The sequence below is a fragment of the Lepisma saccharinum genome, chromosome 11 (assembly GCF_977018435.1).
Source record: "Lepisma saccharinum chromosome 11, izLepSacc3.1, whole genome shotgun sequence".
NCBI lineage: Eukaryota > Metazoa > Arthropoda > Insecta > Zygentoma > Lepismatidae > Lepisma > Lepisma saccharinum.
In genome coordinates, this window is record NC_139239.1 from 50,473,171 (window position 1) to 50,500,622 (window position 27,452).

At 37.4% G+C, this 27,452-nt stretch overlaps 1 protein-coding gene across 4 annotated transcripts in view; it reads left to right on the forward strand.

The window, feature by feature from the left end:
- LOC145994793 (ras-GEF domain-containing family member 1B) overlaps window positions 1–5,040 on the forward strand; it is an 802,930-nt gene extending 797,890 nt beyond the window's left edge. For all 4 annotated transcript variants that reach the window (XM_083131080.1, XM_083131079.1, XM_083131081.1 and 1 more), the window contains one exon: window positions 229–5,040. In XM_083131080.1, the coding sequence (XP_082987206.1) occupies window positions 229–247 (19 nt within the window). In that variant the 3' untranslated portion in view covers window positions 248–5,040. The remainder of the gene's footprint in view (window positions 1–228) is intronic.
- The last annotated feature ends 22,412 nt before the right edge of the window (window positions 5,041–27,452 follow it).

Here is a 27,452-nt window from a genome sequence, read left to right on the forward strand (position 1 = left end):
TTGGACGTGAATGGTGCCCAGCTGGAGATCTGGTGATGAACCAAACTACATCAAATATTAATTTTAAAGTTTTCTCTGCGTAAAAACAATACTTTGTTTAAATACTTACTTTAAAAGTTACAGGTTTTTGAATCCAACAGGACTTTTAAAACACACTTATGTGCTAAGATCATTGCATTTGTAAAAATTTTTTGTTACATTGATTATATTGAATATTTTCTTTTACAGGGCTGAACTGAATTCATGAACGCTTTTTGATTGTTGACTTTTTAAATGGAAAGCAGCACTAGATTCATCCATCTAGTCGTTAAAGAAAGAAGTGAAAGAATGAATGTGGGTGAATGGGAGCAAAATTCACAAACACTTCAAAGCATGCAGAGCAGCAAGATTATGTGTATCTATGGACAAATACACATACTGAATAAAATGTAAATTCCAGCACAAGGTATAATCTAGTACCTTGTGTCAGAGTATACTAAGGTTCAGTTATAGCTTCATGAGCTTTGAATTCACCTGTAAGAAATGTGTCTTTCTTTAAATTAGTTGTCCCAGTTTGCAGCTTTTGCAATAACATGTGTGTGTATATCTTGACATATGAGAGGAAACCAGTGTGCTGTTTGAGTACAGGAAATGATTTTTGTACTAATGTCATCTCTGTGTATCTTGTTGTGCCTTGGTCTTTGACTCTATTGGTGGGTATAAGTTGTGAGTGTGTTATCTACAATAGGGGCCATAGGCGAATTTGATCTTCTAGGCAAGATGAGTATTATTTGCATTTACTTCAGTTGATGTTTGCAAAAAGTCATGGATCAAACATAACAAAGGTTGTATGAATGAATATTTCAACCTTATTCGTTGTTAAGCATCAAAGTATAATGTCAACTGAAAATGGAATGAAGTAAAAAACAAAATGTTCATGTTGATCAATTTGCAGTGGACAGATTGTGTTATGAGCTGAATAGAAACATCGTATATATTATGTGAAGCGAAGTATGCCAAATTAAATCATGCACTGAAAAAATAAAATGCAGTAGCCAGTGTTGTGCAAATATAATTGATGGCATGATGTAGGAATCATGCATTTCTTGGTTGCGTTATCGATTTTGAATTCACACCCTTTTAGATATTCACTGTACATGAAATAGCTCTAATTAAAGTATATTGCCTTGCAAAACTGTCAACTAGTGTGCCAAACATTCTAAGTCAGTTTTGGGGATTGCTTTAATTTATTTTATTGGATTAAAAAAGTGTGATCAAGAAAGTGTGGGGCCCTAACTCCACACCCCCTATATGCCTTCATGGCATGATGCAAAGCACAGGGATTAAAAAATAAGTAATAGTAGTAGCATAAAAGAATCTAAATTTTAATGAAACAAATAGCTTACTTGCGTAATTTTTTTTTAGAAAAAATGAAGTAATTGACAGTTTTTTTTCTCAGATTAGTTTTCTAACTCTTGAAAGATTAATCATTAGCAACATTATAACCAAATTATAGAAAGTTATAGAAATAATTTAGTATCAAGTTTTCATCTTTCATTTTAATATGATAAATGGTCCTTGGCATGCCGTAAGGTTGTAATACTACATTTCACCAAGTTTACTTGGCTTCTTCAGGTGTGAGCCACAGTGATCTAGTCAGTAGGGGATCTGACTGCCATGCAGGAGACCTGGGTTCAATTCCCAGGGTGAGTGTTCCCAGGTCGGAATTTTTCCAGCCTTGTCTCTGCACTAAGTGGTTCTGGGCCTTACCCAGTCTCACATTAATGGCTACCTGGGGACAACCCTGGAGGTAAAGGTGGTCAGAATGTGGTGTTGATTACATCACATCCAAAAATGGCTGAGGTCGAGAATGTATGGGGCCCTACACCCACACCCTCTAAATATGTCTTATTGGCAGGGTGCTATATGCAGAGGGAACTTCATCTTTACCTCTCTTCAGGGGTTGGTTTTGAAACAGAAGCACTTACATGTTGGAGACAACAGCGTTAAAAAGTATGTTTTTTTTAAATACCACTGCTGCCTCCAACATATAAGTGGTTCCGTTTCGAAATTTGTCCCTGAAGAGACCAAGTGAACTTGTGTGAAAGATAGGGTAACAACAATCTTACAATCAGCCATGGTGAGTACCTTCTATTATATGTATTACGATAATGGAATTTTGCATGAGCCAAGCTTTAAATAAAAATATTTCATTTTGTTATCAGACCAGCATCACACCTTGCAAAGTTGCAAATATATTTTTGTGCTTGTATAGTATATTATTTCAGTGTGCACAAAATTAAGAATCTACCTTGTTGTAGTAGACATGTCTGGCCTGATTAGTATGCTTAGAATGAAGTTTTATACATTCTTTGAATATTCCACTTCAGTAATTGGTATTGCGAAGTACAGATTCAGAAGCTATCTTCTATTATGGATTGCAGCTAAAAGGTTGAAATATAATATTTATAACATCGAGTCTAGTTACACAATCTAAATTGTGACATGTTCATTTTGTTTCTCCATAGCTATTAGATACGTGCCTAAAACATATTTCAAGCATTATCATACACATTATTTATCCATACGTCTCTGCGAAGATCTTATGTTACTAGTGTGGTGTATTATTTCTGCTTTATTGTTTTGTCAAACAGAACAAGTTTAATTGTGTATGAATGTTGCTACTACATTATAGTAACTAAATGTTTTAGTGCATCAAATAATCTAGAAAAGTATAATTATCGGGAATTTGTGCATTACAAAGTGTGCGTAATATTTTTTACTATAATTCTGTGTACTGTACTTAAATGTTACACTGGGCAATTCCAGTGCTGTTTCATTCTAAATAGATGGATACACCATCTTGTGTATATCCGGTTACAGTCCACTGCTGTAATGTGTCTTTATTCACGTATATTGGAAAGAGAGAAAATATAAATGAGATGAATACAGTGTGTATAAAATATATATCTTGATTAATGTATGTAGTGTGATAGTATGCTGAGACCAAAATAGTTGGCGTTTTATTTTCAATTGAAAAAAAGACTGTATGGAAGATACACTTATAATTTTATAATACCTTTATTTTTTTTTGGGCAGATGAATATGTGTACGTACATACGCACGTATGTATGTGTGTGTTTGCGTGTATGTGTGTGCATGTATGTTTTATGTGGCAGTTTGAGTATAAATTCCTAACAGAAGCATTATACCTGTAAACACTACTACCTGGTCATAGTTGCTGCTAGTACTTAAATGTTTTACATGCTACTGTTTATAGTGAACATACCTAGTAAGAAATCTAGTCATTAAAGCGGTAAAATGAATTAATATTGCTATTAGAATTTGTAGGAAAACATTTTAATAATACCTTACACATTTAACAGCATTAAGATGCAACATTTCTTTAGCAGTGCATCTGTTATTCTTATTTTTGTAAATATATACTGTGGTGTTTGGAAATATTGAATTTCCTTCTTGAGATCTTTGTTCTTTTTAGTTTATCACTGTACTTAATTTTCACGTACATTATTAATTGTTTGTGCCAATTTGTTTGCATTTGATAAGTTGTCTAAATGTTTTAATTTGATTGATGAAGTACAAAAAACATACATCATTTCTGTTGTTTTTAGATATCATATGTTATCCAGTGAAAGCAAACTTTTAATACGTGACTACAAAGCCTTTTCATTCTGGAGTAATGTGCATATACAAGGTTATTCATAAGTCGGTGAAACATTTGAAAAATTCATAAGACATGAACTACTAAACAAAAAACAAACATTTTGTATTCATAATAAAAATACACTCTCCAAGTTTTGTTTCCAATATCACAGAAGTCACATATGCTGTGTGTGTCGACCTTTAGTGGTGCAGAAAATGTCTACCTAAGTCATCTCATTACAGACACGAGTTAGCATATCACTGTTGATAAGAGCCACGGCATCGGTCATTTGGTCCCTGAGATACTGGATATTACTGGGCCGTGGGGATGGCAAATTTACTGAACGACATATTGCTACTATGACCTCCTAGCAGCAAAACACAGCAACACTGCACCATGCATTGCTTGCATAAGAAACTTACATTGTTTCTCTCTCTATTGAAGTTACAGTTATAACAATCTGTTGTGCAGTTTAATTGTTATAATTGTTTTGTTTCACGGACTTATGAATAACCCTATATATTTGTTAAGTGGCACAACTACAGCAGTTTTCAGTCAGAATTTTCCGTTGTCTCTGGCGTATGGCATCTTTCATATCACAAGTACTGAGCAAGAGCATATAAAATTGTAATATTACTTTTGTCTTTCGTATCATTCCATATGTAGACATAAAATAAAGTATTGAATTTATGGTGAAGAATTATCTATCTGATTGTAATTTATTTTAAAATCTAAGTTCAGAAATTGGTTGTGTAATGACCCACGATGGGTTTGTTTCACATTTTGTGTTTATTTCTAATTGACTGATAATTATAAGATGCCGATTCTAAAGCACCATGAAGGAATTGTACCAGTGTCTTTTTAGAATTTGTTGTTTATCTGCAGTGTGTGCTGTTTGTTAAATAATGCTCTGCTTATGTTTGTATATTAGTTTCTTTGAAATTTTTCAAATATGCTTTTCTAAGTAAGTATAGTGGCATAGTGGTTGTGTTCCTCATGTTCAAAATATATATTGACTTTAGAAAACAGATTGAATGAAGTGCTTTCACATGGTGTTTGAAATATGCATGAAAGAAATTCAGATCCCTTCTAATCGTTTAGAAAAATTATTGGTGAATTTTGAATGTTTTTGGAAAATATTATCAGTTGATTTGTACTATAGTCTTCAAAAGATTTACAGGTATGTAGAAGAATTATCTATATAAGTACAGTGATTCACAGTAAAAAAAAAAGAAAGCATATGAATTTATTCAAGTTGTGAGTATCTGAGTGAATACATGTGTGCGAATAAATGTAAGCATGTACATTCTTTTTGTATCAGTACAAACCATTCTATTTATTTCTTTATGTATATATTGTTTCCTTTTGTCAATTTTTAAACAATAAAGAAATGTACAGAATTTAAAACTGCTTTTATGTTTGTTAGATGTAAGTGTGACATAAAGCTGGAAATGGAGGTGTTAAGTAGGATCTGCTGCTGTTTGAATACTTCAAGTTTTCTGTAGTGAATTAGCTTCTTAATTAAAAACTGTGTGCATAATTAGATTAAATTTTAATAAATTCTTTCATATAGTAGGGCCTCCCCGATGGTGCAGTGGTAGCATCGTTGCTTTGTCAAAGAGTCCCGGGTTCGATAACCAGTGGAAGCACATAGTGGTTTGGATTTCACTATAAACTGTAGGTCCAGTCCCAATTAGCCCTGCTGTGCACAAAGTGGACTTAAAACACCAAATCAAACCAAACCAATCTTTCATGTAGTCATATCTGTATGCTTGTACCAACTACAGCCTTTACCTACTTATGTCTGAATCTCTGGCATCTGATATTCCATGTTGGCGCCAATTGGCATGGTAAAGATTATTACATACTCTCAGTGTTCCGTATTTCCTACTTACACCATGCACACAACCTCAAGTAGTGTATACTCTGATGCAATGAAAACCTCCATTTCTGCTGTTACCGATGACATTACTTTAGTATTCAGTTTTTGGATTTGCCAAGATAGGGTTTGGAATTTTATGAATTTTTAACTACCTTAGGAGCAGTTCTTCCCATTACGGTGCAATTATGGATAGATAATACAATACTACAGCTATTTACAACATGAAAGGAAGGGTATGTCATTGTGTTAAGTTACTGCCTTTAGTTCGTACATAAACTTTGTAATGTAGACGTGTGTTTTGTATTCTCATAAAATAATAAAGCAGACAGCCCTTTGTGGCTTTTTGATCCCTTCGGAGCTGTAGCCAATGACTACCCTCTGCTTGGAAGTGTCCAGCTGCTTCCACTGGTGGAGGGTCCAGTCAGTCAAGCTTTAGATTCTGAAGGGGGAGGTGATCGCACCAGGAACTCACCAGAATGACACCTGCACATGATGGATGCAGCACCCTTTTCGACTCACCTGAACATTGAAGTGGCTGGAACACTTGCGATTTCCTTTCCTTTGTTTGCAGTTCCTGAACCACGAACAAATAAGGTAAGATCGGTGTGCAATTGTTCTGAGTGAACTTCGTGCTACAATATTTTACCTTTACACTTACCCACAGTGGATGTGCTCAAGTGCAAAGTGAATACTCAACTAATCCATGGCAAAGTGATCTCAGGGATGGTGTCTATAGTGGACATAGCTCCGGACATATGTCCAGATATCGATGGAGTTTTGTGAAACTCCCCATGGGATGGAGAAGGTCCCTGTTCCACATGCAGAGAATTGCATCATCTTTCTTTAGGAGACTCCTGAGTGATTTGGTTCTAGTTATATAGTGTATTACAATGAGATCTTTTAATTGGAAATTATGATAATCTAGTGCTTGCCATTCAATGAGTGATGACATCATTAGTGAGAGTAAACATCAAGGAAAGTGTGCTTGTACCAAAGGGAAGGGAGACAAGGACCCTGGAAATGAAAATTAACCTAAAAATAATATATTTTAAACACATAATTTGTTAATTATTATAAGGACATTGAAGGAACAGTATAAATTCATACTGAATGAGTATTTTTGAGGGTCTAACACAAATATGGGAAAAAAATATGTCTTGTTTGAGCCCCCCCCCCCCCTTTTAGGAAAAAATCTGAAAAAGTCGGCGAATGTTCATGTGTGGGTACATATTTAAAGCATTTGGAAGAATATATCAAGAGAAGAAATGTACGAATTGCTAAAAGATGAAATATAAGAAGGCATATGCATCAAGAAACACTTCAGCGAAGTTCTACAGTGTGCAAGGAGTGGTAAATGGAGTGTGCAAGGAAGACCAAAGTGTAGGTGGAAAGAGCAGAAAGCTGAGAATGTGAGAATTAAAGGGAAGTACTCGAACACAGTAGAGTGAGTGAGTGTGTGTGTGTGTGTGAGAGAGAGAGAGAGTGAGTGGAAAGGGAAACTGTGAATGATTTTCAATGTAGATTTCTTACTTGCTCTCTACACAGAGCTGTACCTGCAAAATTACCCATGAGGGAAATTCTGTGGGATCCAATGTGGTAGCAAAATATTCACACACACATGCATGAGTGTTACATTGAAATCAGTTTTATTATTTGGAAGGGATAATTTCTGTGCAAGTACTTCAGATCCGTGAACCGGCACCATAAAAAAATAATTCTTGTAATTGTGAAATTTGAACAAATTATTTAGAATAATAATGCATGGATTAAGGATGCCTTCATAAGAATATTTTCAATAAGATGGGCCAGGGAGAATTTACACATAAACTTCCAAAATTTTGAAGAACTTGGCTGCTCTCTGCAATACAAGAGCAAATACTGAGGGAAATGGTAATGTAACATTTTAAAAATTTACCTTCATGTCTGTATTATACTATATTTCTGGCCTATTTCAGTATTTGATTGATTTTTTTTATTATTAGTAAGCTGTTTATTTCTACTTTTTGATCATACATTACAATCGTAATGAGCTGATATTTGGGTGGGCCTCTGAAAGGAATAAATAGTGTGTGATCTTGAGGGTTAATATTTTTCGATAGGAATAACTTAATTACTGTAGCCAATATGAATTGCATATGGACAAGTGATAGCTCATTATTCAGAAGATTGGTAGTTGCAGCAAAAAGAAAATTCAATGTGATTCATATAAATCAAATTTGAATATCATGTGTGCAAATAAGCATGCTTGGTGTGATCTTTGACTGAAGGACTTATTAGATTCAGCTTCAGTGGGAAGCTTAGATATACATATTTATTTTGCTTACCTTTTTGTCCTCTTCATCATGGTTCAGCTATGTGGTGTAAACTCCTTCTTTCCTTCAAAGCTTGTTTGGTTTTTTTTTTTGTAGTGTACAGTCACGGATACTTCTGGATTGTAACAATCCCATTAAATTTCAATGAGATCGTTACAACCCAGAAGTGTGCATGACTGTACATCACATACTTTTTAACGAAATTCTTTTGCTTTGAAAATGGTTGGAAAGAGATCCTAACATGGCTTTTATGCACATATTTGACTACAATGATGCATCCCTTGTGCATCTACCAACATGAGGTGTTATCAACAGGCCAGCAATATATGGTCGGTCCATATATTGGGATGGCGGAGACAGGTATAATGCCAGAAATGCATATAAAAAGTATAGGTAAGTGTGAAGCAACAATTAACATCATGTAACCTCTCAATCTGCCAAAAATGTGTAAAGTTGAAGATGTATAATTTTCTGGAATTTTATACATTGAAAATACAACACAAATATTATCGATAGACTCCCTCCATCTGCTCAATGAAGACAATCGACAGGTTTCCATCAATTCTCAGCACAATCGATATGCCATGAACAGGATGTTTCACTCGCTCTTGGGCCCCTGATTTTTGCTTATAAAAATTAAACTATTGTTCATAATGTAATGAAATTTGCTATGGACATACTTTGGTGTATGAGAAGCATGGTGACGTCATTGGAGATGGTGCCACAGTGTCTCTAGTTCTTGCATGAGGATGCGCATCCCTCTAGGCGATTCTGCCTTTAAATGCCAAAATGGAGTCCATAAAGGCTTGGCAGGGACAATTTATTGCACAGTTTGGGGTCCAGAACCTGCCTGCAAAGTATTTCATTCAATATTTGGTGAAGAAACTGGGAACAATGGGGCCATTGTAGGATGTGCATGACGGAGCACATACAAAACTGCCACAAACAATGGTGAAGGAAGTGAAAAACAGATTGATGGCCTCACCAAAGAAGTCTTTGCGTAGAATGTTGCAGGAAATGGGAGTTTCCACAAGCACATGTCAAAGAGCTTCCAAAAAAGCAAAGCTGTATGTATATCGTGTTACTGCTGTGCAGCAATTGCAACCTCCCGACAAAGTGAAGAGTCAATTAAGAGACCACTTCCAACACTCACTGTGACGTCACCATGCTTCTCATATACCAAGGTATGTCATAGCAAATTTCATTACATTATGACCAATAGTTTGATTATTATAAGCGAAAATCGGGGGCCGAGAGCAAGTGAAACACCCTGTATATTTAATCTATCAATATCTTGGAAACTATGTACAAATGGGATATTTGTTTTGACTATCTGAAAGACTTCAACAATGTTACATGAAAGGAATGCTTATATATTTTCTGTGGTTTCCTGTTGTTGAGAATAAAAATTTGTAAATGAAATGTAAGGAGAGAATGATAACTAACCAGTCTCTTGCTTCTATATCAGGCAATTGACTTCAGTACAGTGATATTCCGACGTGACTTTGCTTTCAACATATATACTTTCAGCAAATGATTTCTAAAGAAAAAGTAATTGCATAGTTCTATCCATTGTTCAGCATGGAGGAAATTCCAAACCCATCAATACACTTTCCAGAAAGTACCTGCGATCATCTGTCGTTCAATGAACGTTATTTCCCTGCCACGTCCTTGTGTCGAAAACTCGAAACACGCCTGCTGAAACTAATTTATCCAGGTCGGGACAAACAAAAGTCTAAAATTGGAAAGGAAAAGCTGATTAGCCCAGGTATTTGAATTTCCAGGAAAATGCTACGTACTATGTCGGAGATACGTCCACCATGTGGGCGATGACTGTTTTGACTGCGGGAGGTCTCTAAGGAGAGAGAGATGTCCACAATACACCAGGTGCCTTGTTGGTACCGGGACCTTATTGGGATTATTGTTACACGAGACTGCATCTGTGGGAACAAAGCCTGGTAGACTTCGAAGGAACTCCTATGGGGATAATTTCACGTTACCCTTGATTTGCATGATACTTGACTGCGAGCAGAGGCATGGCATGGCGTGCATGTAACCGGTGTTACCGCAGGTAACAGAAAAATGTAAAGAAATTGAAAAGTTTTTTTCTTAATGAAATAACAACATTGTTAAATAAGTTAACCGAGTTGAGTGTATATTGCAGAGGACATTTTTTCTGCGGCCGACAAAAGTGAAGAGACAGGCCATTCTGCTACCCTCAAGAGGCAACAGGAGGAAAGGGCGCCAATGCAAGGGAACAGAGGGGAAAGACTTGAGGAGGCAAGTGTGCTAGGGGGTTATTCATATGCCTCTTTAGGGGACCTGTTGCCACTGCGGCCTACCGGATCAGCAAGTGTTGTCACACTGGATTTCCAGAAAAGAGCTAAATCCCGCCTAAAACGGGGATACTATTTCTCTTCTTAAGCAACAAGAGCTAGACTGCAAAGCCAAAGCTGGATTTAACTACAACTGAAAAACCATTTACGTAATAGACGAAAAGATAAGTACTTGATGCGATTCGTGATTTGGACAAACCTTGCTCCAAAAAACTAAGTTGACAACAGTAGAACGTACATTTGGACTTCCCTTCACCCCCTGGAGGAGGGAAATTCTGTCTTCTTACCGCAGAAATGTCAAACTGACCCGAATGTGTGGTTCTTCTTCCCTTTCCACCTCTTTGCAAAGAAACAGAGATGGTTGACAAGGCCTGACTACTATTCACTGGATTTTCGAGGTAACTCTCTCATGAGTGGTCTTTCTAGGAGTGATTGTGGCTAAATAAATCATTGAGCGGGTTGGAAAGAAAAAAATCCAGATCAAAGGCATGTTTATTTGGGGGGGAGGGGGGGTGGAGATTATAACGTGTGATGACCGCGACCGGTAACACTTTTGAAAAAGTCACGCCACGCCACTGACTGCGAGTCTTTTCTGCATATGGATTCTTTGTCATGTACTTGCCGTTCACGGAACTTGAGTCCACGTTCAACACAAATTCGCATTTTTCAATTTTTTTCAAAGCCATAGGTAAGTTGGAAAAGGTGAATGAACCTTTGAAAAGGAACACATTTTGGTTTTGGCCACGCATGTAGCGACTCAAAGACAGTGGTATCGGCTAGTATCGGTGCAAAAATATCAACCGATACTTTCCGATACATTGGTATCAGTATCGGCTCAGCTCTGGAATATATGTTAAAGTTTGATTTAATACCTCTTTATGCTCGAGATAAGCTACTGGGAACTGTACATACAGTTTAAATTTGGATCGGAACCACTGTGCAATGTGCCTCAAAAGAAGATTGAACCTGAGACCCCCTTGATTGATTGTTTTAGTTATTTTACTCATATCTGATCGTTCAGTTTACCATAGCAAGGGGAGGGAACGACATACTCGTACAATAATAACCATCTATTCCAGCTCTTGACCCTATTTTCGCAAAGTAATACCCTAAACTGTGGCACGTGGAAGTCAGTGTTGTTCCTGTTTACAGTACTACATATTGTTTATGTAAAACAATGTGTATGTTAGAATTAATTCTAGATGAAGTCAGGTACTGGACTGAAATTCGCACCTCCCAACTGTAACTTCTGGATCCGCCACTGTGTGGCTACCACATGTCCCTTCCATATAGTTAGTTCTTTTAAGGACACCCATGCAGTGGTCACCCATATGGCAGTGATGAATTGTTTAATGTATGCACATGCGTTTGTGTGACTATAATATTTTATAAATTCTAGCATGGAACCCTGAACTGAAGACATGAGGTAGGCACTTGTCAGCAGTGTGGAGACTCACTGGAGAAGGTATGTTAAGAAATACTTTCATATGCAATGGGGTGGGGGGTTGGTTACATAATAAGAACTTCAGAACAATGTTAACTTGAAGTGGCGTAGATTATCATGATAGACAGATTGATACCTATCAGTGGTAACTCCCCCCCCCCTCTTTTTGCCACTTTTTCCCACCCACTACCTTATCTACCAAATAAACTGTCCTTGCCCCACTCCTGTTTTGGAACCCATTCAGCACCACTAATACCTACCGATTACTCTGGAGAATCTGTCTATTATGAAATCAAACAATAAGAAGCCAATAGTCAATATTTTTCAATGTGTGAGACAACAATTTGTTGAACCAAAATACCTGTAAAATACTTACTACCTGTGATTTGTATTGCGAACACAAAATATACTCCAGGAGGAGCGGGAGGGGCAGTTGTGTATTTACATTTTATTCCAGGGTTGCTAACATGGACATCCGCAGGATTTTTTCCAGGGAGGGGCAAGGAAGGTATTTTTTCCAGGGGGGTCAAACGAAGGCAAATTTTCACCAAAAATAGTGTTGTTCCATAAAAAAAACATTGCTTTAATTTGAATTTATGGTGTTCATGAAATAATTAACACACATTTTTGTGGCTAAAATGAAATTATATGTGTGAAATACATATTTTTTGGTTGACTTTCATTTTCCGGGGGGGAGCCACGGCCCCCCTTGCCCCCCCCCTTCCGGACGCCAATGGTTGCTAATGAGAGAGAAAGGGAATGAGTGTGGAAATCATATTTCAGCAGCATGCTTTAGAATAGAATTTGGGGGGGTGCATATTTTTGAGGGAGGGTTCAAGATCAACAGTCATCCTCAAGTACAATTGTGTTAATTTATTTTGTCACAGATCTCTTTACCATACCACAATTTGGCAAACCACGATGCAAAATGTTACTCAAGTAAAGGTACAGGTGAAAAAAAGTGAAAACAAAGTGTAGTCCTTCAACACAATAAGCACAGGTGGTCGTACCGTGACAGTGACAATGTCAAATCAGCTTTCTAAAGCACTACATGTACAAGGTTTTGATAACCATATCTGGTCTTTTAAATATATTTACCTTCCCGTTTCCTTAAGTTAATCAAGTGGCTCACTTATCCAAGGTCAAAGCGAGTTTCTCCACTTTCCTTATGAACTGTGGTAGATGTACCACACAATGTGTGTGTGTTGTTGTGTGGGAGGGGGTGCAAAGTCTTGCATTGGTCCTATTTCAGGAAAGGATTTAATAGGTCTAGAAACCCTTCCATTGGCTCAGTAAGCATTTTTTGCTTTAACAATGGAAACAAGTAAGAAACAAATTAAGTAGGACATTACAACAAAATGTTTTATACCACTTTCATTTTAGGTTCATAGTCCACTATGTTGCCTACCTACAGAAATAGTTCACTTTGAGGAATGTGTACATCACAAAAATCTAATGAAAACTGTTTATTGACTGCATTTGTTAACTTGTAAATATGAACTGTAACATTCAATAAACCATATTTCATCACCATTAGCCAAAAGTGACAGAAATGTGATGTAAACCGAATTATGATTATTAAAGGAAATCAAACATAACCATTGCAATATTTGGGCTTATATTTGAGTCAAAGAGAATGCTATTTAAAAACCTCGTTAACCGTTTAGCCAATTTTATGCAATTTGCTTAATTATGACTGGTTGAACCTACTGTTTAAAGTGTGATCCAAAATAATTGATATCCACACCGATAACAACAGATTTCAATGAAAGTTTTGACACAGAAATGAAACCTACTGCTCTTTATAGGTTTGAGGTTAATGCTTACAAATATAGTAATAATGACAAGGCTCAATTAGCTCAGGTATCCACGAAATGCAGCTTTCATGGCGCACATGCTACCAACATATAGGGCTGTGTGTTTGTGCTGTAAAATTATGTTTCAGATTTCTCTCAAAAAGATTCATAGAGGGTAGAGAACATCAGGTTTAATCTTTTCTTGGTAACATTTTCTCTATGGCGCTTCGCTTCGCTTTGGCTTGGCAATAGATGATGTCAGAGTAGGGGAGACCGGGGCATAGCGATGCCCGGGGGCAAAGTAATCCCTCGAAGAAAATGCAATTTATGGTGCTTCTTCTAAGTGGGGAAACATGTCAAATGCAGAGCAGCAATCGTGAGTGTGTTGTAGCTGATGAGTGTTGCCGAATGTGGGCTGTGAACAACAAGCGGCGATTTTTTTTTTTGGGGGGGGGGCACGTCTGAACTAAGGTAAGCAGTTTACAATATCGTGTATTGTTAATTGCGTTATTGACTGAGTCTGCTGGTTGAAGCTTGTTGTGAGAGGGTAAAATATGAACGCTATACACATATGAATACTTCTGTTCTCGGAGTGTTCTTTGACGGTGAGAATGGCCACTGATATTCAACACTGGTGTGGGGCAAAGCGATCCCTCAAAAGAAAAGGATGGATAAAGTGCAATGGATGCAAACAATGGACACACGAAAAATGTGCTGGTGTGGAGGAAGATGATAGTGCTTATACTTGTGACTTTTGTCTTGAAAATTAGGCTAAGTACACTTATAAATTACCAACTTGTATTTCGTTAAAACAAATTTTTCTTTGTTTTTATTTTTTTCATATGAACCTGTTTCATATTTTCTTCTCTGAATGACACTTGTTTTCTTCAACGTGTTTGTAAGTTACTTACTTTTAATACATTTACTTTTTATTAATAAAATTTCTGTGAATTAGGCTTGGCTTTTGTTGAAGATCTTCTAAAATGCAATGTAATTAATATAATATTGTAATATCTAATATTAATTTTAAAAATTGGAACTATTCTCAGTTATGTCTCTTGAGCACCATAAAATCATAAAGTTAGGGATACATTTTCACTAAAATAGATTCTACTTATTAACCATAAAAATATAAAAAAAACAATAAATAATTTTCTTAACCCACTACTATAATTAACATATATCACCCAGAGCAAATGTTTTTGTGGCCAATGGAATTAACATAGGAAAACTTAATTTCATCATAATTATTACATCAAAATTTTAAGATATTCGTTCTACTGAAACTTGAACCTTTGTTGGTTTTGAATGTTAATTTGCATAGAACTGCCATCCTTTTTTCCTGTTTTAGGGTAAACACAGGACTTGTCCATGAAATGGGAATAAGTGGCACGGGAGCGACCTCATCAATACTGAATGGTGGGAGGGGTGGGGTCAGTGGAGACAGTTACCCATCCGCCCCACTTTTGCCCCGCACTATGTCCTTGCCTCTCCCCCCAGTTTTGTGCCAATCGCCGCCACTGGGTGGGGTGCTTCACGAATCTGAAAAGTTGACAAAGAGCGAGAAATTATGAAAGTGTACAATCGGGCGAAAAATACTCATTCTGGCAAAATAGCAGTTGCTCGCAACGTCAATAATGCCACAGTTCAAATGATAAAGCCTTCCATTGTTTGAGTTGTGCAACGAATGAAAATAGCAAATGTTTGTGCTTACTGGCAGCCAAGTTAGAAGTCTGGTAGTGTAAACAGTCTGATGCTCTGTTGTCTATGCTCAGTGCCCACACTCCAAGGTTTGTGTGTCAGAAATTATTTTATTTTTCCATTCTGTTTCCTCTCTAGTTTTCTCCTTCATTATATTTATATCCTTCCTTTAATTTCCCTTCCATCTCTCGAATTTGATCTATTATTTCCCCCCCCCCCCATTTTCGTTCCTTCCTCTCTTCTCTTTCTCACTCACTTTCTTGTCCTTTCTTTCTCTCTCTCTCTCTCTCTCTCTCTCCCTCCCCCATCTCTGCTTCTCTTAAAACATTCCTATTTTGTGATAATTCATAGACATATCTCACTTCAGTCAAGAAGAGAACACAGTTGTTTTTAGTTTGATCCCTTGCACGTGTCACAGTGATACAACAAGAAAAAGATTTGTCTTTTGAAGTTGAGAGCACGCCACATTCAACTTCGTCTCCTTGACGGGATGACTGAAAACAGGTCGCAAAATATAAGCCATTTCTTTCATGGAACAGGGTGCCATTTCTATCGCTTCCTGGGTCTTAATGGCAACGGGAACGAATGCTGGGGGACAGGAAGATGAAACTTGGAGTCTTTGGTTCGTTCGTTGCAAGGTTTCATGCTGATACAGGTATGTGCGACACATGCCACAAGTCGTATCTAGTCTACGAGGAAAACGTTTTGAGTTTGTTGTCATTTCTTTGTATTAGGGGTGTGCGGGATCTCGAAAAGTCGGGAAGTCATTTCCCGAAGCCGGCATCGGGACCTGATTTTTTTCCCCCCGATCCCGGTCCCGACTGTCGGAAAATACCGAATGATCATTTTAACAAGTCGTTAATTCTTGGCGTTTTCTGCATTGCAAGTGTCTGGAACTTATCGTAAATTGTTAGTTTTTATTCCAGAAATGCAAAAACAATCACTTATGGTGAAAATGACGTGTAGAATTCGAGATTTCCAGAGCTTCGAGAAATTTCGAACATTTCCCGTCCCGAAAATTTTCCGACCTAGTCGGGAAATTGCGAATTTTTCCCGTCCTGAATGTCGGGATTTAAATAATTTCCCGTCCCGACAAAAAAATCTTGTCCCGCACACACCTGCTTTGTATAGTTAGCATAACGTCTAGACAGAGTGTTTTCATATACACACGTGAAGAATTATTCAGACAAACAAGGATTTCAGATAATGCTGGCAATGAACTTCATGATACGTAACTATTTAGTTTAAAAAATAACAAGAAATATGGAAAAAACATAAAATGAAATTTGGTTCAGGCCAGGTTAATTAACAATATAAAATCGTCTTTCGTGTCCTCAAAATTATTCGGATACAAGACAAAATGAACCGAACTTGCTAAAAAGAAACGAAGATAATACCCTGTGAGCATGCAATTATTTTCAATACTTCTTTTCACATATTATGCATGTCCCACGAGATATTTCCTGTAATAGTAGACAATAATATTCTTCTATGTACACATTACATTTTTTCAGATTTTGTGGGGACGCATCCTCCTGTTCCCCTGTTAACGATGCCGTGTTCCGTATAGCTCTCTTCGAATATGATAGGGATACATTTTCCTTCCAATCCTAGGTTAAATTTTGGATACAATTTTTGTAGTCTTTAATTTAACTTTCTCTTTTTACCTTTCTCACAACCTCAGCTTCTTGTTTTTGAGAAAATATTCTTTAATGCCCTGTATGATATTGAAGTATTTCTCGCTCCTTTGTGTGTGTGTCAGTTCGTCCAGTTACTTGCACAGTATATTTATTTTTTTGTCTGTGGTTATAGTCACATGTACATACTGTGGCGTGACCCTGGCTAGCACAGAACAATGATCACTATCGCATTTGGCGGGAGCTGAAGACTAGATTTGATTAATTTGCATAGATTAGATTTCGCCCTGCAGGATTACGCGCGGGATATAACACTACAGTATTTTGTATTTAGAAGCATTGCTTACAATGATACTTTTAAGCACGGCACGCCCCTGGTATACGTGTAAAATGTGATCCGAGTTAGGATTCGTTTAAAATGGAGGACAAGTAAGTTGGTACTTACGTAGCTATTTTGTGTGTGAACCTTGTGTATTCTTTAGGTTTAGGCAAGTTTCTTTGTAAGTTCTGAAAAATGCGGATGAAAAGCTTTCAGAATTCATGGAAGAAGCACGTATTTTGCTACCTCTTCCAATATAGCACCCACATTCTTTCTCGTATGAAATACCTATCTGGCAAGCTTCATGCTTTTACCATAAAAATGCGTTGGAAACTGGAACAAATCCTTCAGACCATAAGCAGAGGTTGAAAGCTTTCAAGATCCAGGACATGAGAGATCACAGAGGAGGAACAAAATCCGATCCAACAAAGGCTTGAACAGAGATGTAACCTAATGCGAAGCCAAGGCATCGTCTATAAAGAACGAGCTGCCTAACCATCAATGTTTACGACATGTTTACAGATCGAAAGTTCATTTTCCATAATGCAGCAGCGTGCATAATGCATTTACAATGAGTCCCAGCCTTCCGGTGAAGAACCGAGCTCTAGAGCTTATATGCTCTTGGGAAGAGAATCTTCATAGATGGCAGTGCGAGCGTTCTGTTCTTAGCTGGGACAAAGCAAACACACTATGTTTGAAATTCTTTCCAAGAATGGACGTCGGTATTATTAATTTTAAACTACAAAAAAGCAATAAACTTATCGTGTTAATAGTCAATAACAGAAATAAAGTTTACTTCATTTTAGCAGAACATCCAAGACAAAAAGATTAGTTAACTTAAAGAATTGAGTGAAAAAATGTACGAACCAGGTCAGAACTTCAATCCAAATGGTTTGTTGATATGACTTTCCAAAACTCCAGAAATGTACGTGAGAGGTCGCAGAACTTCTTGAACGAAGTTTTTGTCTGTTTGTTTGTTTGAATTGTTGTTTTGAGTCCACCGCATGCACATATAGGCTGATCGGGACTGGACCTACAGTTTAAAGTGGGATCCGAGCCACTAAGTTCATCCACCGGGTATAGAACGCGAGACCCCATGATTACAAAGCGACGACATTACTTACCACTACACCCCGTGAACGAATTATGTGAAAGCAAATAATAAAATAACATAATCATACATTTCAATAACTTAACGGTGTGAAGTGTAAAAAAAATGAAGAAAACATCCCACTGGATATTAACTAACTTAGTGTATCGATTAGACGAGTCTCCCCAAGGTTATAATAACGTTAATAACAGTTTGGCACCAAAATTACTTATAGTTATTATTAGTTTATAATGATAATATTATTCAATTTTATATCAACTGCCTGACCTCCCCTACAAACATTTTTGGCGACGTCCATGTTTCTAAGCGATCTTCATAATTCGAGTTTACCAAACTTTCTGTAATTAACATAGTCTTGCTTTCTTGTCTTGAGATAAGAATTGGAAGTCTCTTGGTAGTTTTAAGGAACTCTTTGGTTAAGAATATTATAGCTCATAAACTATAGTGTGTTCAACTTACGATCTAACGGACGAAGGTTTGGTTTTGAGTCATGTTCTAAGCAACGCATTTGCTTCATTAACTTGCCGCAATTAATTAGAAAGTTTGGAAATCGACGATAAGTATCTACATGCAAACCCGATCACGTTAGATTCACGATCTCGCTACCCACCCAGGGTTGAAATTTCGAGTCATTCTTTAATTTTCTTTCCAACATAACTTCTAAATCGTATACATTTATGTGAGAAATTCGTTGGTCGCAAGATTTTATATTATGTTTAGTTCAAGGTAGAAAATTGTAAGTTGTTTAAATGCAATTAAACAATTATTGTACGTCTACTTTTTGCAAAGAAGCTTTTTAAAAATAAAATCACTTTTATGTTGTGCTCGAAGTCCGCCCTTGCACAGTCTTTTCTTTCTATTTATATTTTTTTTGAAAAGTAATACATATAAGGTTGCTATTGTTGTTAATATAATTATAACTTGAGGCTGACAAACTAACTTTATGCCACATATCGTGACAATTACTTCAAATGATTTACCTCCGGAAAGTTTTTAAAATTTTCATAAATCCAACGAAAAAACGTCTGTTTAATTATTGTTTTCCGCGTTTATCTTAAGAAATGCAATGTGACGAAAATCGTTTTTAAAAATGTAAGCCACGACTCGAACCTTAAATCTCTGTATTTGTATAACAAGTCTGCCATTTCAAAACCTCAAACAAAAGAATTCTAATCGTTGTTTTGTATTACACTCGTCTTTAACACAGAACAACTTTCGCTTATAATTTCTTTTATATTGAAAGAAGGTTCGAATATTTACGTCAAATTATGTATTCGAAAGTTAAATCGAGTTACATAGGTCATTTCTAGAACTTCAGTTTAATATCATGATGCTTTCTTGTCAACGAATTTTTGGCCGTTTGAGCGCCATCTACATGCTGCCAGTAGCCGTTGGGGAGTACAACGTAAAAGCCGCGTTGTGTGCTTTCAACATGCACTGCTAGGTGTCCCTGAACCTGCTTGGAACATGGTGAAACTCGTCCCACTTTGACTTCTAAACTTTGGCCCTTGTTACAGAGTTTCGTGCGCTATGACGTTTGTATCTATCTTTCGTGTTCAAGTAGAATTGTAGTGTTCGTCGCGTTTGCCTAGTTGTCAAGAACTGGCGACAAAAGTGTTTTTCACACGGCCGCCCCCTTGGTCCAAGTGTTCTGTAGGAGAGTTCGAGGGTGGAAATTGACTTCAGCCATGCGGCACGTTGGTGAAATTCGTCACTTTTGTATGGTGCTAACCCAGTTTTCTACATAATTTTATCAGGTTAGTTGCAGGCACGTATATAGAAATATGTTTCGAGGGGGAGGGGTCCGAACCAAGTATCTCGGGAATAATAATAATAATTAAATTAAATTAATTATATTAAATCAAATTCATACCAATTACAAAGCATAAATTAATATTATATTATTATTACACGAATAGGTAAAAAGACTGTATAAGAATAGAGATATAACAGTGCATATTCATTACGTAGCTTACCTGTAGTTACGGAATAATTTACATTAATTTCATTGCCAGAGCACTTCTTTTTATGTCAAATAGATGAATAATTGAATATTTATCGAATAACAAAGATTATGTTAGTTACATGTAGTTGGAGAAAAGTAAGTTTCTGATTAATATTTTATGCATATTGAGTAGTAGTGTACATAAATCTTTTTTGTAATGTTTATTCAAAGCCGTATGATCCCAATATAATCCTTGCCTTCTAAAACGTTCAGAGGAAGTTAATAACAATCTATTATGCAACAAATGCTAATATTTTCATTACTTAATTTTAGTTTGGGGGGGGTCCGCTCCCTGGACCCCCCTAAATACGTCCTTCCTGTCCTTCAAAGCCGTATGATCCCAATATAATCCTTCCAATAAGTTCAGAGGAAATTATACAAGAAATGCTAAACTAGTATATTTTCCTTTAATTTTCGTACTTAATAAGTATTTCGGGTGGGGGAGGAGTCCGGACCCCCTAAATATGTCCTTCAAAGCCGCATGATCCCAATATAATCCTTGTCTTCCAATAAGTTCAGAGGAAATTGTACAACAAAGGCTAAAATAATATATTTTTCATTATTTAATTTTAGTACATGATAAATCTTTCGGGGAGGGGGTGGTCCGGACCCCCATAAATACGTCCTTGGTTCGTTGATATAATTCAAAAACATATGCGGTGTTCGAAGTGGATATTGTTACCTGGGGAAATGTTCGCTTGAGCCTAGCTATTGGGTAGGGGATTGCTCTATGTTTTAACATGGGGGCGATGGGACAACTGGGATATGCTTTTAATTAAATTTTCCTTGCCACGTCCCGGAGAGGGTGACACCAATCCGGCTTAGGCCAGGGTAAAGCATGAGACACTCAGGGCTACCAAAACTGAATGATAACTTATTTGAGGAAAAAAACGAAAGGAATCAACTTGTTTAACCTACTATCATAGGCGTAGCTAGAACTTTATATTTGGGTGTGCACAAAGAAAAAAAAATGAGGTCTTGTACCTTTTTAATAGCATATTTTACAACACAACGACTTGGCTCTTTAACTGCACTGATGTTTGTAAAGGAATATAAATTCACTAAATGACAGTGTTGAAAATTTCTGAATATATGTAGTAGACACAAGTCAAATTGCATAGATATTACACACACACACATAATGTTCATAAATGGTACAAACAAATACATCAAAATACATGTCATCTATAACAAGAGACGTCTGTCAAAAGGTACATTGTTCTTAAACTCATCAATAACTTCATTTACATCAATCGACGAAGCTTTTTCCTGTTCCACAAATAGCAAGAGCAGGGCTTCCAATTTATCCTGCTTCTGAGTTGCTCTTAATTTAGTTTTAACTTGGGAAAGCTTGGAGAAAGCTCTCTCACACGTGCAGCTTGTGACAGGTATAGAAGAAAGGCGCTGTAGTACAGAGTAGAATGCAGTAAATATCTTCTATCTCCAATGACATCAAAAAATCGAAAATCTATAGACATCCGTTTCATCAGCGATAATGCACACGTTTGTACAGTCAACGGCAAAGATAATGGTAAGTAAATTGTCCACCGCTATTTTAATTACTTTTTATTCTACATCCTGTGCTGTGTAAAGGAATTAAACTATTTTGGTCCGGAGCAGGCATTCTTCTCTGCTTATTGACGTCATTATTTCAGTTCATTGTCATCACACTGTGTAATACAGACCGAATGAAAATGGTGGTGGACAATTCGCCTACTGTTTCTTAAGCCGTTGGGTGTACCAAGTAATGACATTTTCAACTTCTTACAAACTGCCGCTTATTTTCTCTCTTATTGAAATATCTGTCTTTAATTCTTTTTGATGAAGCAGCCCATAGGGTGTGCCTAGGCACACCGGCACACCCCGTAGCTACGCCTATGCCTACTATAGAAGGTACGAAGCACCGTATATTCTTAATTTTTCAGGCTATATTCAATTTATATACATGATTGCATTTGAAGCTGTCTATTTGTTTATTTATCACATATACTATTTCTTGTAAGTATATAGGAATGTATCTACTGGAAAGCTTCTTCTTCTTGACATCTGGCTATCGATAGATGAAGAATACGTCCTCTTCTATCTATCTATCTATCTATATATATATATATATATATATATATATATATATATATATATATATATAGGGTAGGGTAACCGGCTACAATAACGCCACCCTTTTCACTTTTTCTTAAAAAAAAGCACATTTAATAGCAGAGAGAAAAATAATGCTACATACTTTTAGTTGCTGTATATCTCGTGATTATACAGGATATAACTATCTTTCAACAAACTGAATACAAAGGAAATAAAAAATAAAAATGCTGTTCAAAGTGTAATGGTGGTATTACAGGCACTAAGGATACAATAACGCCAGGGTATCTTTACCCATATATATTATAAGGAAAAATGAAAGAATGGACGAAAAAACATTCAAAACAAGAAATATTAGTTTGAACAGGAATAGCAGTACCCAGTAAGAGGTAAAATATTGTCACATGATTCATGAAACCAACCGTTACAATTTGCACATTGCAACCAATCAATGTTCTTACCAGCATCGTCGTAATAGTGTCCTTTACATGAAACACAGTAGGCGGAGCTGTCTCCGCTTTTAGCTTTGCCTTTGCCCTTACAACTAATATCCTTCCTTTGTCCACCTGTTGGTAATGTTGAAGCTTTATCTTTTATTTTGGGACGCTCTGTGAACAGACACCTATCCACGTTTTTTGATCTATTTCTTCCTGGTTGAGTTCGCTTAATATGTGGAGTTGAAAGGAGTTCATGGAAGTAGTTGTCACTGGATGTTGAAGACACACCAGGCCTACTTGCTTCGGCTTCAGGGACACATTCATGTGATGTTGACGGCTGGGGATTGAGGTCTTTATCGCCAGTTTGTACCTGCTCATTTGATTGCGATGCAGATCCAGCAGTTTCCTTATTAAATCTCATTAGACGCCCATAGCTAAGTGGTTCAGGAGATCGGACAGAAAGTTCCGGATGACGTAACATGAAGCCTTCGAACCAACGTCTGCCAGCACTATTTCCTCTGAATTGATGTTTGATGTTCTTTGCTTCACAATATCTGAACACATACTTGCACACCGTTCGGCGAGTCAGTCCGAATCCAACCTGTTGCATTCTTTTAATCCTTTGCACAAGATGTGATTCTTCCTCCGATGTTAGAACCCGTGATCGTCCTAAACGTTTGACGTGGACTTTGCGCAGTAGGTTGTCTCGCAGAGACCTTCGTGGAATACTAAATTCTCGCGAAGCAGCACTCACACTTAGTCCCCCCTTTACAGCATTTATTGCCCTCAGCAGTTGTTCCTGTGTCCACAAACCTCTCATTCCTTGTGATTTATAACGTGCCATTTTACTGAAATAAGATGGAAAAGTATTTTTAAGGACCGGAGTACGTAATAGCAACGCACACTTCTTTCAACAGCACATTACTGATAATTATTTTTAGAAGGAAAACCATGGCGCTATTGTATCCTTCGCGTACGGCGTTATTGTAGCCAACCAAGAGGGGGCACATTCCACCACGCCAGTGCTCCCTGCTAAACATGAAGCTCGTAAGAACATGGTAAATACACTCCTCATGGAACACTGAATTCCAGAAAAATCCCTACAAAAACTCTGATAAGCATGCCTGCCTAGCGATATGTAGTACAAGGAAACAAAAAAACTTCACTTATGTTTCCGTTGTTGAAATCCTGTTAGCGTTTTCACTAAAGAAGCACAAAACAAAACACACATTGAACAGAACGGCAATTATCGGTGTCTAGCAACAACAACCTTTTCTCTACACCAAGGCATGCTGCAGAGTGCTGCCACCTGCTTTGTCCTCCTGTAGAAAACAGTTGAAAATCAAACGGCGTTATTGCATCCATGGCCGTGTCCGGATTGGCAACCGCTCCGTCCCGTTCTCTCCCGTTGCTCTCGCGTGCCGTCGAAGTCACGTCCAAGTCGTCCGAATCTACATGTCCCCTTGTAGTACGGTTGTCACTTTTCCCGCCAGGTGTCAGCCCGAACTTCACCCACCGTGCTCTGGGGCGCAGGCGCATCGCACGGAAGCAGAAGGCAGACTCCAAACAAACATGACAATGATTTACACCTATTTACTACTCATATTAAAAATGTAACACGCTATTTCATCATTTACAATTTTTCTACATTCAGTATTATCGATAAAATGTTAAAGTATAACTCAGTTTTACATCCTCCAAACAGTAAATGTTGTCTGTACAAAGTGAAAGTTAGAATATGGCTGCCAAGCGCAGCGTCACAGCGAGTTCAAGCGTGCATCTGTCGGGTTATACGTCAAAACATCGACGCAAAAACATCGACAACAAAAACATCGCCTACATTTCATCGACAGTACAAAACATCGACAGCACAAAACATCGACAGTACAAAACATCGACACCAAAAACATCGACGCCAAAAACATCGACAGCAAAACATTGACACCAAAAACATCGACGCCAAAAACATCGACAGCAAAAACATCGACACCAAAAACATCGACACCAAAAACATCGACAGCAAAAACATCGACGGCAAAAACATCGACGGCAAAAACATCGACACCAAAAACATCGACACCAAAAGCATCGACGGCAAAAACATCGACGGCAAAAACATCGACACCAAAAACATCGACACCAAAAACCGCTATTCTTTTGTCATTAAAACTGTTAATTTATAATGCAGTCATGTTTTATTATTATTGGAGGAAGGCGGAAAGTAGGAGGAGCAGAGTAGAAAGATGGGGGTGAGTAATAGGGTGGAAAGTAGATCGATGCTAAAACTTCAACTCGCCCAGGTGAAATTTATATCTTGATTCGCTTCATGAATAGGATTTAGTGTTATGATAATAGCATCATGAAGCTACAGCTCTTCTTTGTTTCGACCAAACATGCCTACATTGGTCGATCTTGTTTTTAGATTTCTTATCAACCATGGTTGTTGTGCAAGAGCGGCATTTTCATTGATTCGATAATTTCGGGCTGCACGCGCACCTTCTGACATCAAAACAATATTATTATTAGCACCTGATTCTTGCCCCAAAGCTCAAACAACGGAATCGTAAACAATGCGAAGTGTCATGTTTCCTTCTGCTGCTTTTAACTTCATAGACGGGATAGTTGTATGCTCGTTATATTGTGGATGTGGAAGAAATGTTCCTTTATGACTATGGTACGAACCGACTGAGGGCCCCTTTGCTTTACCTCCCCTGCCCACCTTCACACAGCAGACCGGACAGAAGCCTTCAAAACATCGTCTCTCACAAACATCAGGGTTTACTGATATCAATTCTACCAGTCACACCAGAAGGGTTTCTAGAATTTTTGTCACAAATGTAGATTGTGCATGAAGGGTTTTTAACAAACAACGTGTTTTATTTTTTAAAATACACAGCCTTATATGAACTTAAGAAAATAAGGAGAATAATTTAGCTGTAATTTTTTGCTAGTAGTTTGTGTTAGACATAAATATACAGGTTGTCGCCATACACATAGGCGGATCTAGAACTTGTTTCTGAAATGATGTCCTCCTGCATCCACATTCACTAACACGTATCAGTTCCTCTTTCGAAATTGCTTCAATTTATTTCTTCATATTTTCTTTCAATTCTTCTGATATATGACTTCCGGTATAAAACTCGCCACGATGACGTTAGAAATATGTCTTTCTTGTGCAAGGCGTCTGAGAGATTTCTGAGGAGTATGTTTCAATCATGTTCCAACGTTGTCTATTTTATCCTCAGTAAGCACGTGCCGTTTTACCTTAACAAGAGCAGACCCCATTTTCCTAAATTTGTTCACAAGTAACAGATCACTGTCTCTGTGTGAAACAGAAACATCTGGTAATTCTGCTGCAATACGCATTCTAACTTCACTACAAGAATTCGTAATGACGTAAGAGTCATATATAAAAATTCCTTGTTTAAAATTGTACGGATAGCGTGGCATTATTAGATTGCAGAAAGAACTGGTAATACATAAACTAAAACAAAACAATCTAAAACACTTGTTAACAATTTAACACTTCACAAACACTTGCAAACTGGACAACAGCTGTCTGGATACTGAAGCACGGACGTGTCCAATGTCAAGGTCAGCATACAGTTGTGGGTTTAAATGCCGGCAGATGTGCTCTTACTTTCCGACGCGCTAGCCGCCGCCCAACGGCCACCTCGGCCGTGAAAGGCAGTGTATACGTATATCCTTATCACTAAAAATTCCGAGAGAGAGAAATACGACGTTATGAAATCAAGGAGTTAACAAACTATGAATTAGAAATATTAAAATTGAGTTCCACACCTAGGTAGTCTGGCAATAAGACTGTTGCCTTGTAACCAAGTGTACCCGTGTTCAATCCCTGGTGGGGGTACATTTCATTAAGTGGCTCGACTTCCACTATAAAATACTGCAATTTGTGCAAGAGTCAGCACGCTTGGGCAAGTTAATGCTCTTCGGAGTCTTAGGAGTATGCCTACATTCCCCAAGCGTGCTGATTTTTGCACCGTATTGCAGTATTTAGTTGCTTGGATTTATATTAACCTCATTTCTGAGGTCAGAAAATAATTTGTGCACTGTCATAGTAGGCCATTTCGATTTCAGCATGTGAAAGCAGAAGAGCTACATGTGAAGAGAATATTAAAATTATGATTTATTAATTTCTAAATTAAAGGAAAGCTTTATTAAGGACACTAAGTGATGTGTTAATTGGATTTGGCCGTTTCAGTTCAGAAAGTTCCGAATTTATGAACTACGGAAAGCTACAATCCTACGCCGCTCACTACTGTTGTGATATGGAAGGGAATTAGCAATAAGAACCCTTCAGCAACTCCTTGCAATGGTTGAAACGTTCAAAATTGCCTTTAACGAACTTTATAAGCTTTGTGTTATTCATCAACAGTTAAATGCAGTGGAGGCGATTGGGTTACAAAACTTGGGGGGGGGGGACAAACAATTTACTTTCTCTTCGTACATACGGTTTAGCATAATGCGGGGGCAAAAGCGGCAAAAAGTGGGGGGGCATCTGCACCCCCATGCCAACCTAATCGCCGCCACTGCACTAATCGAGAATCGAAAAGTTGTTCCATCCCATAAAAATATTATCCAGGACTATTTTGTTAAGTAACTGTTACATTTGAGGGAATAAATACAGCACTCAACCTCCAGTTACCAATCCCATTACGAAGGTAACCCATGATTTGCTGCAAAGTAGAAAAATGTTCTTTCACATTTAACT